General features: G+C 45.8%; 1 protein-coding gene across 1 annotated transcript in view; it reads right to left on the reverse strand.

The window, feature by feature from the left end:
* CNGA3 (cyclic nucleotide gated channel subunit alpha 3) overlaps positions 1–14,015 on the reverse strand; it is a 38,087-nt gene extending 24,072 nt beyond the window's left edge. Inside the window, exons 1-2 of the mRNA XM_037056828.1 lie at positions 13,894–14,015; positions 3,120–3,256 (exon numbers count right to left, since the gene is read on the reverse strand). Of these exons, the coding sequence (XP_036912723.1) occupies positions 3,120–3,220 (101 nt within the window). The 5' untranslated portion in view covers positions 3,221–3,256; positions 13,894–14,015. The remainder of the gene's footprint in view (positions 1–3,119; positions 3,257–13,893) is intronic.
* Between the last annotated feature and the right edge of the window lie 3,008 nt (positions 14,016–17,023).

The raw sequence follows: 17,023 nt of genomic DNA on the forward strand, positions 1-17,023 counted from the left end.
TATGCAGTGTTTTCATGGGATTCAGTATTATTAATTTGCCAACAAGATTTTCCCAAATGAGCAGTTGGGCAAGGCCACAGGTGGAGCTCAGAGAGACTTAGCTATTGGTCAGGCTGAGAAAGTATGACTGGTGTACAGTCTGAAAAGGGTCATTTCCAGATGTTGGAACAGCTGGGGCTCTCTGAGGAGAAGGTGTCCAGCCTAGGACACAGAGAGGGCCGTGGGGGCCCAAACGAGGGGGACTTATTTCCAAGACTGACAGAGAGTGTTCAGGGAGAGCTTACTGCAGACAGGGACTGAGCCAAGAGCTCTAACCCATTTGAACCCCACTGCAGGCCCCTGAGGTAAGTGCTAGTACATCATGCAGAAGAGGAAACTGAGACTTGGAGCAGTTAAGTATCTTTTCAGAGCTGGTCAGTTATGGAGCCATTGTTCAGGTTTGCGGCCTGACCTGTGCTGTTAGCCATCATGCTGGTCAGGGAATGGGGGATGGGGGGACCCTGGGAGGTGGCAAATTGCATTGTTGAAGGGCATTGATTCAGAGCCCTGAACTGTGTGGATGACTGACCCCCTGAGAGAATTTGAACTGACATGAGCCCACAGTGAGTCTCTTGGAAGCCAGAGGCCCATCACTAGGTGTCAGTGTGGCTTAATAAGCTAGCAATTCCTTTTGCAAAGGCTCATCTTCCAGGGGCTCTTATGAGCCCTCTTGAATGTCAGGGCTTGAAAGCCTCTGGCCCAGAAAGAGCCAGGACAAATCAGGCAGAGCTGGACCACTGTGGTGTCTGGTCAAGCAGTCATTCTGGGCAACAGCCCCAGCACCACTGGGCCTTCCTTCTCTTGAGTATCTCACTAGAAGGAGCTAGATTGAGACTCTGCTGTTCTTTTCAGCCCCAGGAGGTCTGCAAGCTCCAAGAAATGCTCTGGTTATATCCCACTGGAGGCAAAAGGGAGCAGTGGGGGAAAGTTCCAGTTTGCTTTAAATTCCCCCTGATCCTGACAGCCCAAGATCCTGGAAGCCAGATGCTGCCCAGGGAGCCTAAATTTACTGTTGTGCTCTGCAAGGATAAAGTCAGTCCCATTTTCTATGGTGGCACCATTAGTTGAGCAGGCCTGTGACCTTGTTAACATGACTGTCATTTTACTCTTCTGAGCCTTTGTGCCCAGGACTGGAAATTGCTGCAAAGCAAGAACAGAACTAACCGCTCCCTAAAGCCACAGGCGGAAGATAACACGGGAACACACTGAAGCCTCAGTTACAACACTCCAGCAGCCCAGGGGCCACACAGCAGCAACTCCCACCCTTTCTCAATCTAATTATAATCCAATAAAATCTCAAGGCCCTCACCCTCCAGTGCTGGTCTGTCTCTCCACACCATGCCCCACAACTTTCTTGGAGAGTGACTAAAAACTTTATTCTCTACACTTTCTTCTGTGAATTCTTTCACAGCCTGTGTCACTGACCACCCTAACATACCCCATGCTTGGGCCTTTATTCCCCCAACCCAAACTCCTTTGAAGCCCACCTTTGAGGGGTTTTATTAGCTCAAATATGGGAAGGACACTATTAATCACATCAAAGTATTAACAGCAGATTAGTGTCCTAAAAATGTTCTGTTTTCTTTTAAGTAAGGGGCAATGCCTTAACCTAAAGGGGTAAGTCCCCAGTGGTGGGACACAGATAATGGCAGCAGGCCACGTAGGAGGAAGCAATGTGAGGAGGGTGGGGGTTTCTGACACCCCTGAATCACATCAAATTTCCCGAGGCTCCAGCACCCTGTTGAAATGGATGGAGGGAATAAATCTCTGTTGGGATGCTTGGAGATTTTCCTCCTTTTGCCTGAATCTCAAAAGGTGGGGGCCAAGAGCTACATAAAATTTCTTTTTTTCAAAGATTTTATTCATTTTACTTTTAAAGTGAAGGGAAGGGGGGGAGAAAAAGAGGGATGGACACATGAATTGGCCAACCACCTCCAGCATGTGCCCCGGACGGAGGAATGAACCTGCAACCCAGGCGCGTGCCCCAATCAGGAATCAAACCAGTGACCCTTCACTTTGTAGAATGACTCCCAACCACTGAGCCACACTGGGCAGGGTTGTATAAATTTTCAATAACAGGGACTCGCTCTCTCTAGAAATTGTTGTCCAGAGTTTCTTAAGGAGCTGGAACCAAGAACACAGACCAAGAAGAGGCAAAGGTGCAACTGAGTGAGGAGAAATGATGGATGAGGGCTCAATGCCAGTGACGTGGGAACCGAAGGACTGTCATTGCATTGCTTTGGCCATCGGATAATATGCAGTTATCAGGGAGGGAGAGATTTTCAGTGTTATGTATGTAAGACAAAAATAACACAACTATTGGAAATAAAGTTTCTCCTGGTTCCACTTAGTCAACTCATTGGGAAGTTAAGACGTATGAAAAGGTAAGTCCACTTACACCAAATAGGCACTCTCCCATTCCTTCACTAGTATGTCAGGAACTTGGAAAAAATGCTGCTTCATTATGCACTTGAAGATACTGAGGCATGGAAAGGTTAAGGTGAATTTTCCCAAGTCTTCTAGTAAGTTAGCAACCAGGCTAGAAGTAGGAATCAAGGCCACAGATTTTCCTTCTGCTGAGTGTGTTGGGATGTCATTGACAGGGTCAATGGCTTCACTGGCAGGGCACAGCCCACTTCCTATAGGCCCATGAGCACAGGGTAAATCCCGACCTGCCCCTGGAAGTGAGGACAGGGCATCCCCAGTGCCCAGGACAATGGCTGGTGCATATACAGAATCCAGTACATGTTTGCTGTATACCTGGGAAGGTGTGGCAGTTTGGAGAAATTTCTACAGCAGAGCTGAATCTGCCACATTTGAATCTTCATTTTGCTACTTTATAGAAGTTACATAACTCTTGGACTCTTATTTCCCTACATCTCTAAAATAAGACCAAAAGCTACTTCAGCGTAGGTTGTGGGGAGTCAGTGAGATAAAAACTGAAGTTAGGAGGCTCATTGTAAATATCCCCAGCCCACTGACCTGTGGCTGGTGACAGGCAAAGGCATTTCTTACCCCATAGTATAGATCAGCTATGGGAATAACCTTTTCCAGGCACAAAATTTAAAAATCCATCTTACCTGCTGAGGCCATTTTCAAGGTGATCAAGATCTCTGTCTGTGGTCCTTACCACAGGATGGGGAAGTTTGGGGTGAGAGTATTGAGTGTTAATCCTGGCCATAGTCTTGCTCTGTCACATTTAGCCCCAAGGCGGTTGCTGAAACATGAACACACAGCAGATATGATCAAAAGAGAAAGTAACTGCAGACTCAGCTCATCCTATCTGAGGGCTACTCCCCAGGCAAGCCCTCCTCCACTTTCTCTCACATCTCCTGCCATGCTGTGCTTCAGTTGGGTATCTCCGGGCTCTAATACCCTATCTGAAGCATAAACAAAGTCTTTTATTCCTTCACAGGCTGCCATGCCCAGGAGCTGCTCAAAGTTAAGTGCTGATTCAGAGAATGAATGAATTGCCAAGTTGCTATCTGATGAAAGAAAGCTAAAATCCTCATTAACTGGAGTAATACGATACCCTTCTTAAGTGTGGTTTTCTCTTATAATTTTGCTCATGTTGTAATAGCTACTCAATCCCATTTTAAAACAAACACAGAAAATGAATAATAGTTTTCTATTCATAAAATCTTTGCAATGTGATGTTAAATCCAGTACACATTTCATTTCATTTAATCTTCACAATAATCTCACCTCATCAGATATTTATGATTTTTATTCCCATTAAAAAATGGCTACACTGAGACTCAGAGGTGTTAAGCAGGTTGCCAAATGAAGAAATAGATAAAACCTGTCAATGGCTTGACCCTGCTGCTAGAAATCAGACCATGAATACTGTCCCATCAGCAAACATTGGAAGGTGCTCCTATGGTTGATGAGAAAAGAAAGTGGATGTTAGTGCAGGGCTGATGTGAAGAACACAAAGACAAAGACTGGCCAGTTCTATGATTTCTAATCAGAGCCTTCCAGGGGAAAGATGAGTTCTGAAACAGACGGGGACTGGCTCTCTTGAGCAGCCACGTGGCTCCAGTGTGTCAGGTATCAGTAAAGACCAGTCCACTAGAAGGTAGTGATTTCTAGCAATAATCATGTGACACACTTTAAGACTACATTATTTCCAAACCCAAAGGAAGGTCAGTGCAAGGTGCCCAGAGCATGGCACCAAAGCTGCCATTATAAGTGTGGTCTTGGCTAACCAAGATCAACTCATCATGAGTTACTTAGGGAAGCCGTTGGCTCAGATGCTCATGGTTCATCACCGATGTCTGATAGTTTATGATATTAAATTTTATAATTTTCTCAATGTTTTGATTTTTCAAAATTTTATTCATCTATACAACAGTGAGTTTCTGGCTGATCACAGGACATATGAAGAAATAGAAGACAAAGACTGTTCTCAAGGATCTTACAGTCTAGCGGAGCAGGTGGTGGATCCAAGGATCCTGCAAGTTGTGTCTAGAAGGAATGCACTGGGGAGGCCAAATTCAGGGAACATGAGTAGATACAAGATGAGCAGCTAAATGCTGCAGTATCTCAAGGGAGAGAGCATAATTGTCTGAACTAGATTTGTGGTAATGACTCAGAATAATTGAAATATTACCAAACAGATAAAATCTCTGAGATATGGACTGAAATTTAAGGGATAAAACTATAAAGTTCCTAGAAGAAAACATAGGTGTAAATCTTCACAACCTTGGGTTAAGTAATGGTTTCTTAAATATGACACCAAAAACTTAGTGACAAAAAAATAGATTGGACTTCATAAAAAAGAAAACTTGGTGCATCAAATGACTCCATCAAGAAAGTAAAAGGGCAGCCCACAGAATTGGAGAAAACATTTTTAAATCATATATTGGTAAGGAACTAGTATCCAGAATATATAAAGAACACCTAAAAATCAGTAATAAAAACACAATGCAATCTATAATGAATGAGCAAAGCACTTGAATGGCTTTTTTTGCTGATGAAGATATACAAATGACCAACAAGTGCCCAAAAAGATATTGAACATATTTAGTCATTTGGAAATGCAAACCAAAATCATGGTGGGATGTGGGGGCGACTTTCCTCGCAAGTCCCCCCTTGTGCCATGGATGAAAGTAAGGATGACAGAGACATGATGTGATCTGCTTGGGGAGGAGAGGTAGCCAGTTTCCCAGAGGAAAAAGGCCTAGAGTAATGGCCAGTTTCTCTGGGGAAAAAGGCGTTGAGCCCTCTCCTGCAGGGGCTTTTATTGGGTTGTAATACACAGGAATTCCGGGTGGCAAGTATCAAACAGTAGATAACATTTCAAAGAAATTTGAGGGCTTAGTATGAGTCAGAGTCTGCCAGGAACAGAGTTTGTAGAGTTTCCTGCTTGAATCCTTAACATATGAATGAAAGCACTCTTAGCAGAACAAATTTCACAGGTTTATCAGGAAGTCTTTGTGATGTCAGAGTTTTCCCCAGGACACACTCCAGCAAGGCAAGGAGTTGCACCCCTCCCCATCAGGTATTCAGGCTTAAGAGGATTAGAGCCAGGAACCACTTCTCCCAGAGGACATGGGGACTCGGGCTTTGTCAAAGCTGGGGGGCGAGAGTCCATTGTTCCCTCTTTGTCGAAGCCCCCAAGTCCTTCCATGATGGTCTCCAAAGTGGTTGAGTCTGGCTTAGGTTGCTCCCTGCTGTGAGGAGACTTTAACATTTAAAGACTTCCAACCATGCTTTGGGGGCAGGGAGGAAACTGAGTCAGCATTTGCTACCAGAGACAGGCCTTGTCTCCTGCGGCTCGCATTCCAGAGGTCGCTCACTCATCCTTAGCCACAGGGAATAGAGTTATAATAGAGCTGTTTTTTTCTAAATCATAATTTTATTTTTTTTAGATTTTATTTATTTATCTTTAGAAGGGGAGGGAAGGAGAAAGGGAGAGAAATATCAATGTATGGTTGCTTCTTGTGCTTCCCCTGCTGGGAACTGGCCTACAACCCAGGCATGTGCCCTGATTGGCAATCAAACCTCTATCCTTTGGTTCACAGGCCCGTGCTCAATCCACTGAGCTGCACCAGCCAGGGCAGTTTAGCTGTTTTTTTAAAAAAGATCAGACTTCTGGGCAAGATGGAGGTGTAGATGGAAACACTGTGCCTCCTCACACAACCAAGTTTAAAGACAACAAAGTTTTAGACAAAAACACAACCAAAACACAGAAAATTGAACTGTACGTAAGTCCAACAACAACGAACTGTTCAGCCAGACCAGTAAGAGGGGTGGAGCCAGCGGCTGGCAGAGTAGGGTCACCCAGGAAATATTGGCCAGACCAACCCAGTTGTGCAGGTGGCGGTTGGCAGATCCCAAGTGTGGAGTGGCAACGGGCGAACTCAGTGAGGGCGTAAGATAGCTGGTTGACCACAGTCACACATTCATGCGCAGACAAACCAAGTGAAGGAGCAAGCAATGAGACAGACTACGCAGGCCCCAGAAACTTGCGGTAAGCAGCAGAGGGAACCACCATTGCCCCTCTCTGACCCCGCCCCCACATACAGCATCACAACCCAGCCACTGGGTTGCCCCACCCTGGTGAACAACTAAGGCCCTGCCCCTCATACTTAACAGGCACGAACAGACCAAAACATCATGGCTCAAGAACAGCTCAAAGTCCCAGAGCCAATACTTCTAAGTGACCAAGAGATAGCCAACCTATCAGATACACAGTTCAAAATACTGGTGATCAAGATGCTCACAGAACTGGGTGATTCTGGTTGCAAATTAGATGAAAAAATGAAGGCTACACTAAATGATATGGGGGAAGATGCACAGGAAACCAATAGTGATGGGAAGGAAACTGGGACTCAAATCGATGGAGTGGACCAGAAGGAAGAAAGAAAACAAAACATAAAAGAATAAAGAAACAAGAATTCAAAAAAAATGAGGAGAGGCTTAGGAACCTCCAGGACATCTTTAAACGTTCCAACATCCAGATTATAGGGGTATCAGAAGGGGGAAAGAAACAGCCACGAGTGGAAAACGTATTTGAACAAATAATAAAGGAGAACGTCCCCAATCTGGCAAAGGAAATAGACTTCCAGGAAATCCAGAAAGCTCAGAGAGTCCCAAAGAAGTTGGACCCAAGAAGGAACACACCAGGGCACATCATAATTACATTAGCCAAGATTAAAATGAAGGAGAGAATCCTAGAAGAAGCAAGAAATAAGGGGACAGTCACCTACAAAGGAGTACCCATCGTACTGTCAGCTGATTTCTCAAAAGATTTTACAGGTAAGAAGGGGCTGGAAAGAAGTATTCCAAGTCATGGAATCCAAAGACCTGCATTCAAGATTGCTCTATCCAACAAAGCTTTCATTTAGAATGGAAGAACAGATAAAGTGCTTCTCAGATAAGGTCAGGTTCAAGGAGTTCATCATCACCAAACCCTTATTATATGAAATGTTAAAGGAAGTTATCTAAGAAAAGGAAGATAAAAATATGAACAGTGAAAGGACAGCAAACTCACAGTTATTAACAACCACACCTAAAACAAAAGCAAACTAAGTGGACAGCTAGATCAGGAGCGGAACCATAGAAATGGAGATCACATGGAGGGTTAGCAACAGGGGAGTGGGAAGAGGAGAAGGGGGAGAAGGTACAGAGAATAAGTAGCATAGATGGTAGGTAGAAAATAAACAGGGGGAGGGAGGGCAGGAATACTATGAGAAATACAGAATCTAAAGAACTTGTGACACATGGACATGAACGAAAGGGGAGAGAATGGTGGGGGAGGGGTGTGCAGGGTGGAGGGGAATAAAGGGGGGAAATGGGAAAACTGTAATGGCATAATCAACAAAATATATTTAAAATAATAAAATAAAACGTCCAGAATAGGCAAATGGTAGAGTTGGGAAGTAGGTTAGTGGTTGCTAGGGGCAAGAGGGTGGGGAGTCAGGAGAGAGAGTGACTGCTGATGGCTGCAGGGTCTCTCTTCAGGCTGCTGGGAGGCTTTGCAGTTACTTTGTGGTGATGGTCATGCAACTGAGAATACAGTAAAAATCACTGAAACATATACTTTAAATGGATAACTTTTATGGCATGTGAATGATATCTAAAGAAAGAAGTAGTATTAAATGTAAATTCAAAACACTTTTAAAATGCAAAATTCAGAATATTTCCTACAAGGAACTCAAAAAAACCAGAAATGTAGCAAAAGGGAGAAATATCAAAATATAATAATAATAATAATAATGACCACAACATTTTGAGGGCTCTGCTCTACAAGTAGTAACTCATTTAATCCCACAATAATGCCATGAGGTAAGTACTATTATCATCCCTATTTTATAGACGAGCAAACTAATGTACACAGTTCACACAGCCAGGACTATAGCAGACAAGCTAATTGTACAGCCTGCAAGCTTAATCTTCTGCCTCTCAATAAACAAGGCCAATTTCTAGGACCAGTAAATAAATACCAAAGCTTTCTTCATTTGCCCACAAAAGGTCCAAAAGGGTAGCTCAAGTCTTACACCACAAAGGTATGTCCAGGTGTGCTCAGGGCTGAGCCAGGTGATGAGGGATGTGAAGGTCAGAGTCCTTGTTCCCCTTTTCTGTGAAATGATGTATACAGGGGTGGGCAAAAGCAGGTTTACTATTGTGAGTACGGGAAACACAGTTTATTCTTGTATTATTACTTATTAATTATTGTATTACTTATTTGTATTACAACTATAAACCTACTTTGCTGATCCCTGCAGGTATAGGCAACCCCAGGAATGACCCCACACCAAGATAGGTAGAAGGTATCTGAGTTAGAAGAGTTTCGTCTTGTTTCCCAAAATACCTCTGATGGCTGTGAGCTAGACCTCTCTCTCCCTGAACTCTGTGTGTTTTTATAACACAAGCATGTGCCAGATGCAGGTTTTCAATTCTTGCCTGAGAATAAAAATTAATGTTGTTCCCAAGAACAGGAAGTGATTTGGGGTGAAAGAAAATGCGTTGGAATTATAACAAGGTAATCAATTTTGTTACCCAACCACCAGACAGAGGACTGCCTCATGCCTAGAAAGTGACTTAGTCTTCTGCAGAAGTAACAGAGAACTAATGGGACTCTGGTTTCCTCAGCTGTAAGTGTGCTCAGTTTCAAAACAACTGCTTTGTGATAAGATTCAGCTGCTCAGGGTGAGATTCCAAGATGAAACTGCTTTCCAGATGTTGCTAGAGCTGGAGAACCCAGATCTCTGTAGATAGGCCTACAGATGCTCTCCCCAGAAGTCCATCTGCTCCCCACAACCATCTCACACCCCCAACACACACACACACACACACACACACACACACACACACACACACAAAACCTCCCTTTCTTCCCCTAAGGACCTGTTTCACAAGGTCTAGCAGCAGACACAGGCAGTAAAGTGTGCGTGCATTTTCCTTAATTAACTTTTGGGACATGGTTATAAAAAGAATCCACTGTTATTACAGAAAATTGTAAGATACGATCATATCTAACTTTGCTATGTCAAGTACTGTGTGAAGGAAGAAACTCCATTTACTTCATTTACTCCTCTAATCAATCCACTGAGGTAGGTATTATAACTATCACTTCCAATTTACACATGGAGAAACTAAGCTTTGAAATGGTTAAACAACTTATTCAAAGTCACCTAGTAGCAGAACTGGGGAATGAAAGTCTGTTTCAGTTTAACCCCTACTCTACATTATTATAATACAAGGTGGAATGTAGGAAGTCCTATAGAGGGGGACAAAAGAGGCCTCCTTGAGTTCTGCTCCCATCTTTACTCAGGCCCATGACCCCCTCCCTGGGATTGTTGAAACTATTCCCATTGCTCATCTCCCACCCTGTCGCACCTCTGCAACCCACCCAAAACCTGGCACTTAGGCAGTGCTCAGTCAGTGTGGAATGAACAAATGAGTGAACCTTCCTCACTGACACTAGGGTCTTTCTGAAAGGTAGTTTTTAAAAACTTTTTATTGAAGCATGGCATATTTACATACAAGAATATAAAGCATAAGCATATAGCTTTGTAACATTTCTGAGTGAACACATCCATGTAACCAGCACCCTCATCAAGAAACAGAGCATGTCCTCTGCCCCAGGAGCCCCATCCCCCAAACCCTTCCCAGCTGATATCTGCTCAAGGCTAATCATGTTCTTGACTTCATCATAGATTAGTTCCACCTATTTTTGTACTTTATACGAATGCATATAAATAGATATAAATACTCTTTTGTATCTGAAAGGCAGTTTTAGTCATGCCACTCAGATACTTTCAGAGGTTGCCTATCTTTTCTAGAATAGAGTCTTAACCTGACATTCAAGCTTTTTATAACCAAGACGATATCGGCTTAAATGCGGTGCTCCATTTAAGACCAATTACTCACCCTTTCCTTTGGTGTGTCATGAATTTTCTTGTCTCACCAACTGGCAGAAATTGGTCACCCTAGCCTACCCTGTGCTTTCCTGTATTTCTGCTTCCCCTCCAGGCCAGGTGAGAGCTGAGTGACAAATTCAGGCCAGTGTACTCTTCCCATGATGCAAGTTCCCCCAACGCCGATGTCAGCTGAGTGTTACTGGTGCCAATTGGATACCAACAGGATCCCCAACTTAAGGTATGGTGAAGGAGGAGTCTTTATCAGTGCAAATAGCTCAATCATGATACAGCAGGGCTATGGAACAGCATATCTGTAAGGCTGCCCTTGCCACTCAGATATGCTGAGACAGGACCACTCAGCCAGGGAAACCCAGGCTTTAGTGGAAAGAGAAAGTGTGCTCCCAAGGCAGAGGAGACCCGACTTATATAGCAGGAAGTCTCCACCACTGGTCCCTCATTGGGCAGTCCTCATGCAGGTGAGGACACCAAATCTTCCAGTTTGATTGGCCCAAAAAGCACCATCTGATTGGTCAGAATGGAGCCATTCTGATTGGTAGGTGAAAATGTTAATGAGGCTATAGCTGTATAGCTCCAATTGGATGGGAGTCTCAGTTCTATTGGTTGAAATACTATTCCAGGAACTCCTTAATAAGGGTTGGCTCAGCAGGCAACAGTGCAGGCAAACAGTGCAGGCAAACAGCTCAGTGCACAAGCAGGTAGTTTAGTGTAGGCTTCTCCCTGAAGCATGGCTTACATGAGAGGCCCTCTTTAGAAATCACTACTAGACTTTTTTAAATATTAATTTTGAGCCCAATTAGCCATCAGAAACCCTTCTTGCAGGTATTTTCTTTTTCAGTTGACTTATAATGTTGCATAAGTGATGGGTTAAGCCACTGAGGCATTCTGAGCCTATGTTACCACATCAGGGCCTATCTGCTCCTTCAACTCCAATACGACCTCTCTGGGAGGCCATCCCTGACCAGGAGTCAGTCTCTCCCATCTCTCTCCACTCATAGGGCACTGTAATCACCTCTATTTCAGCCCTGAGCACGGGCTAGCTATCCGCGGTGTAAGGGCTGGTCTCCCACACTACGCTATCATGTCCAGAGTGGACTGTTTGTTTAATTCTGTTTCTCCCACAGGATTTAACCTTGTGATTTGCACTCAGGAGTAGTCAGTGTGCAGTTGATATGAATTAGGTCAGAGGGAAAACCATTTACACCCTGGTTTCAGTTTATGCTTTTGGAAGATAAGGAAAAAAACCAGGAGGCCCCAGTGGTTGGTAGGGATTACAGAGGGTTTCAGGTGAGTAGGCTGCTGGTGGGAAGAGTGGGAGAGTTGTTTGCAGAGCTTTGGACATGTCCCTCCCCAGTCCACCAGGAAGCCCAAAGAAGCCCATAGGATCTGGGGGAGCTAATGAAGAGCCTCTGCAGCTCCCAATTTTTTATCTCCTGGGTACCCTGGAGATGCGGGACTGGCACTGTGGCAACCTCATTATTTACCACATGCAGGATCCCTAGCAGGTAGTGCATGAGAACAGAAAAGGCATAAAAAGAGGTGCACCAAAGGCAAGGGGCACAGGAAGTCCTGGCCAAAGTTCCAGCTAAAGTGATTGAGGTCTAGTGCTGACCAGCCAGTCATCCAGAGAGCCATTTTTCACCCTCTCCCAGAATCAGCGCTGGAGGGGAACCCCAATTTATGAACAAAGGCTGAAGAGGTAAAGTGTGTGCTTGGGAATTTACGGGATAGAGAGTGCATGCCTTCCCCGCCTGAGCCCAGTCCAAGGATCCCCCACCAGCTCAGCGAAGCCCCAGCTGCCGCTGAGTTTCCCAACCTGGCAGAATTCTCGAGAACACGGGACTTTGACATAGGAGACCTGGTTAGAAGAGTGGTCACCTCCCTTCTCCCTGCCCAATTTACATGGCCCCTTGAATGATTTGTCACTTAGGGAGTAGTGTGACCTACGTCCAGACAGCGACATTGTTGCTAGTTTTACGAATAAAGGTATGTGTGTGGGTGTGTGGGTGAGCACACGCTCCTCGTGCAGGTTGGGTAGGACTGGTGGATAGTCCTCAGAGAAAGTTAGGAGCTGGGCTGCCCACTGTGAGATGCAAGCCCAAACCCACATGGGGCGGGGGACGTTGTGCTCACGTTTGGGGTGGCAGGGGCCGAGCTACAGTCCAGCTTTGCCCTCTGGAAAGTTTGATGAGGGGCGTCCAACCGTCTGGCTGTTGGGTTTCTGGGATGAAGTTTGCGTCCGAAGAGCTGCCTTCGAGGAGGTCCGAGGCTCCCCAGCCAGTGATGGCCAGCCTGCGGGTGTAGGGATAAGGGCTGAGTTGGGAGAAAAGCTTGAGGGCAGGGAGCCCTGAGATGATCCGGTTAGGGAATTGCAGGGGATCACAGAGGGCCCTCTTCCCTGCTCCTAGCTCCTGAGCACTAAGACTAGATTTCGAATTACGATTTTATCATTAAAATAAAAAGTGACTGCTGACTCCCCAGAAGATTTTTAATTCCTCCCTTCCTTCTCAGCCCACCTGCCTGTTTGCATCCCCAAGACTAAGTAGAGTCCAGCGGAGGCAGTCCCCGACCGGATCCGCTGGTTCCCGGGGCTCCCACTTCCTCCGACCCACGGACAAACCTCCCAATGTGCGTCGCGGACTGGGGAAGACTTTGTGCAGGTCCCCGACCGGGAGCGGGGAAGCCAATCGGTCGGCAGCCCCTTCGAGAATGCGCAGCCTCCGGGTGCAGAGTGTTTTGGGGAGGTGTCCAAGGGGTGGTGCGCGGTTGGACTCCCTCCCTGTCCCCACTGGGAGACTGCCCATGTTCTTCTGCTTCCTGTCCCAACCGCTCAGCCCAGCTTGGTCCAGCGCAGCTGCGGGGCGTGAGGAAAAAAGGGTGCGAACGAATGGGGGTAACCGTGGACGGCTTCTTGTCCAGCGACTCCGGCTACAGGGGTGTGTGTGGCAGGGGTGGGGTGAGCGAGAGCAGAGCCGGAGCTGGCCCTTGCTTCCCGCCCCCCTTTCTTGCGCCGAGAAGCAGCCCGTTTCAGCACCGGGGACGGAGGACAGCGCCGCGCCCACAAACGCTCCGCACTGGGCTGCTCCCCAGAGCGGACTTCATTTTAACCCCTTTCCAGGCCAAATCGGCTCCCTCAGCACACCTCCCAGCACCCCAGCACTTACAGCTCAAGAGCCCCTGAAATCCTTACCCGACCAAAGTTTGAGCTCCCGTGGTGCANGTGTGTGTGGCAGGGGTGGGGTGAGCGAGAGCAGAGCCGGAGCTGGCCCTTGCTCCCCGCCCCCCTTTCTTGAGCCGAGAAGCAGCCCGTTTCAGCACCGGGGACGGAGGACAGCGCCGCGCCCACAAACGAGGGCTGCTCCCCAGAGCGGACTTCATTTTAACCCCTTTCCAGGCCAAATCGGCTCCCTCAGCACACCTCCCAGCACCCCAGCACTTACAGCTCAAGAGCCCCTGAAATCCTTACCCGACCAAAGTTTGAGCTCCCGTGGTGCACCTGTCTGGCTGAGCGTCTCCTCCTGCCTCTCTCCGGGTCTGGCTCACCGGGGGCCCAGGACCCTGCTCTGGAGCCGGAGCCTGTAGCCTCCCTCTGAGAACGTGGGCGAGGCTCTGGAGCCTCCAGGGCGGCCCCGGAAGAGGCGGGAGCCACTGGGTCGGGTCACCATCCCCTACCAGGGAAGAGAGGGAGTGAGAAAGCAGGGAAGTCCACCTGCAAATCCTAAACTCCCTCCCACCCGCGAGTGGCCACCTTGGACTGTCCTGGCATATTTTACCAGTAGTGTGGTCCACACTAGATGAGGACACAGTGCAGATCTGAGAGTTTGGGGTTTAAAGATGGGAATAAGACCTCTTTACACTTGTTTACCGTCTTAGGGAGGGTTTAGACACAAATTTCTCTTGGGAATATTGTGTGTTCCCCTCGCAGAGATTTTGTTTCCTTTCATCACGACAGAAGATACCAGATTCCCTGAACTAAAAATCAAAAGCCACCAATCCAGCTAAACGGATTGCCCTAAATGGAAGCCAAAGGAACTTAAACTCTCTGGGGGAAAGAATAACATCATTGCACAACGCCTCCACATTTCTCCAAACTCACTTTCCTCACAGACGGTTTATGTCTAAGGACACTCCACCCAGGATGAAGAATTAACCTAACCTCACCTCCCCCCACCCCTACCCTCACTCTGAGTCTGGACAGCAGAAGCAGGTCCCAGGAGGAATCTGGTATCTTGTCTGGGACAAGATCTGGAAGCCTCTTGGTTCCAGCTTTTAATGACTAACAGACACACTCATGGGAAAAAGCTCTGCAGGAGCAGATACCACAGCAGCCTGAAAACCAGGGGCTGAAAACTAGGGAGTTGGAGCACATGGCATTTCCAGAACATATCTATCCAATTGTCTATTTGTGGGGCAGATTGTCTTTAGAAGGCTTAATTTTTCAAGTTCATGCAACAATTGAAGAAAGAGATAAGTGTACACTACACTATTCACTGGAGAAATAAAGTTAGATTAGCACACACACATGCACATGCATACACACAATCATTTTTAAAAAGGGAAGCAAAACCTAGGAAAACTTTCCCAAAAGTCAAGTCAGCCTTAAACGTTGTGAGTCAAGAGACTCTGGTAATGGGAAAGCAAATGAATAGAAGTGAAGAATAAACAAAACAAAGTTGAAGCCCCGGAAGCTGAAGGAGAGGAGAGTTGTTGCTTTATCTTTTGTGTTCCTGAAAGAAACCGGAAATGAATGCAACACAAGGGAAAACATCACTCATGAGCCATGTTTCACCAAGACCCTTAGTGTCCTTAATCAAGAGAACCCCCAACATACATCAGTTACCCTACAATTTTTTACAGTTCTCATTGTTAGAAAAAGCTTTATTTTCTCTAATCCCTGTAATTTATGGTACAAATTAAAGCTGGTTCCTGTTGACTTGTCTTTGGGGGAAGCAAATGGTTATTTTCTATTGTCTAGAAACATTTCAGAGCTTATTTTGGAGAAAGTAGTAGTTACTATGAGGCAATTTAAGGCATAATTCTAAAAGTAAAAAAAATTCCTTTGGATTTTGTTTTGAAATTCAGACCATTTATAAGATCTGGGGGTAGGGTGGGGGAACAAGACCTTATCAAATTAACCACGAAATGCATGGACTGCTGACGTGCACTGAGTCTGATAAACGAGGCAGAGCATCCAGTTTGGGATCAGGCACATCATTGGCCCTTACAAAACAATGTGTATGTCAGTAGTCATCGCTGAAGAATTTTGGTGCCTGAAAGGTGGAAACAGAAAAACAGACTGGAAATCAGAGGCAAGAGCCTGGAGGGGATATATTTGTGAATTTGCCTGCAAAAGGCTTCCAGCAGCAAAATCCTGAGCTGCCAGGATAGAGATCCAGATTTGGCTAAACACTCACAGGATAAGGTGGCCTCTGGACACAGGTTATCTGTCCTGTTGCTCAGGCTTCATACAACCAGGTGTGTGAGGTACAGGGTTGGAAGGGACATTAATCCTTTGTCAAGATTTAGGATGCACTCAGCACCCTGCAACCCCACACAAGTTAGTGGGATGTCTTAACAGATCCAAGGCATCAAGAGACCTGGCAAAGGTCAATACTTGTGCCAGAATAGGGAGACCACAGTGAGAAGGGAGCTTTAGAGAAGGCACCACTTCCTTGCTCTGATGGGGCAAGTGAGGCTGGAAGAAGGGGGAAGGACCAGGTGAGTCCCAGGTTTTTTCAACCTTAGTCAGGAAGTGCTAAGGAATGAAGGGTTTGTGGGGAAAAGGGTGATATCCATCATCAGGAGCTGAGGAAGGCTGACCTCAGGGACCCTGGTGAATACAGTTCTACCCACCTGTGATTTCTGTGCCAGAGAAATAAAAGGACAAAAGCAAGCCATTCCTAGACAGATTGCATCCTGGCATGATCATACACAGTTATAACTCAGGAGATTCCCCAATATGTAGTTTTGTTTTTAAAATTTAGAAAAATGTGATTACAGTTTAGTCTTCTGAGATTTGCTCCCACCAAAAATCAATATTAAGATTCAGTAATGTTGACTGTCCTACAGTCCTTTCAGTTTCACTGTGTGAATATATAATTTGTTATTTACTCTTGGTGCATCTTATACTTTTTCATTTTAAAAAAATGAGAGGAACTAAATGTTTGCTATTCTAATGATGTAAAATTTGCCTAGTCCAAAGAAATTTCAGATGTGCTGGGCCCTGATATTTATGAGTTAGGTTAAAAGGCACATAAATTGTAGCATAGGTGGCCAAACAAAATAGCACTTCAGCTGGGAACCACCTGGTGTGCAGTGTATTAAAGAACACATAATCTAATAAGGGGATAAACCAGACTAGCAGATGAAAAGCAGAAGTGCAAACAGATAAGCCTAGTTATTATAAAGGGGAGGGTGTGGGTCTGATCCCACAGATAGTTTAGGTGCTTGGCAAGTGATAAGGCAATTTGTAGGAATGGCTTGAGAAGTTAAATATTTATGTGGAGGCAGGCAAGGTTCACTTGAGCACCAGTTATGACACATCAATTTCCCCAGCAGGAATTCTCTGTCAGTACAAGGTCCTCTGGGGGAAAAGG

Source organism: Sturnira hondurensis, unplaced genomic scaffold (assembly GCF_014824575.4).
Source record: "Sturnira hondurensis isolate 20B ecotype Veracruz unplaced genomic scaffold, ASM1482457v3 Scaffold0009178, whole genome shotgun sequence".
Lineage (NCBI taxonomy): Eukaryota > Metazoa > Chordata > Mammalia > Chiroptera > Phyllostomidae > Sturnira > Sturnira hondurensis.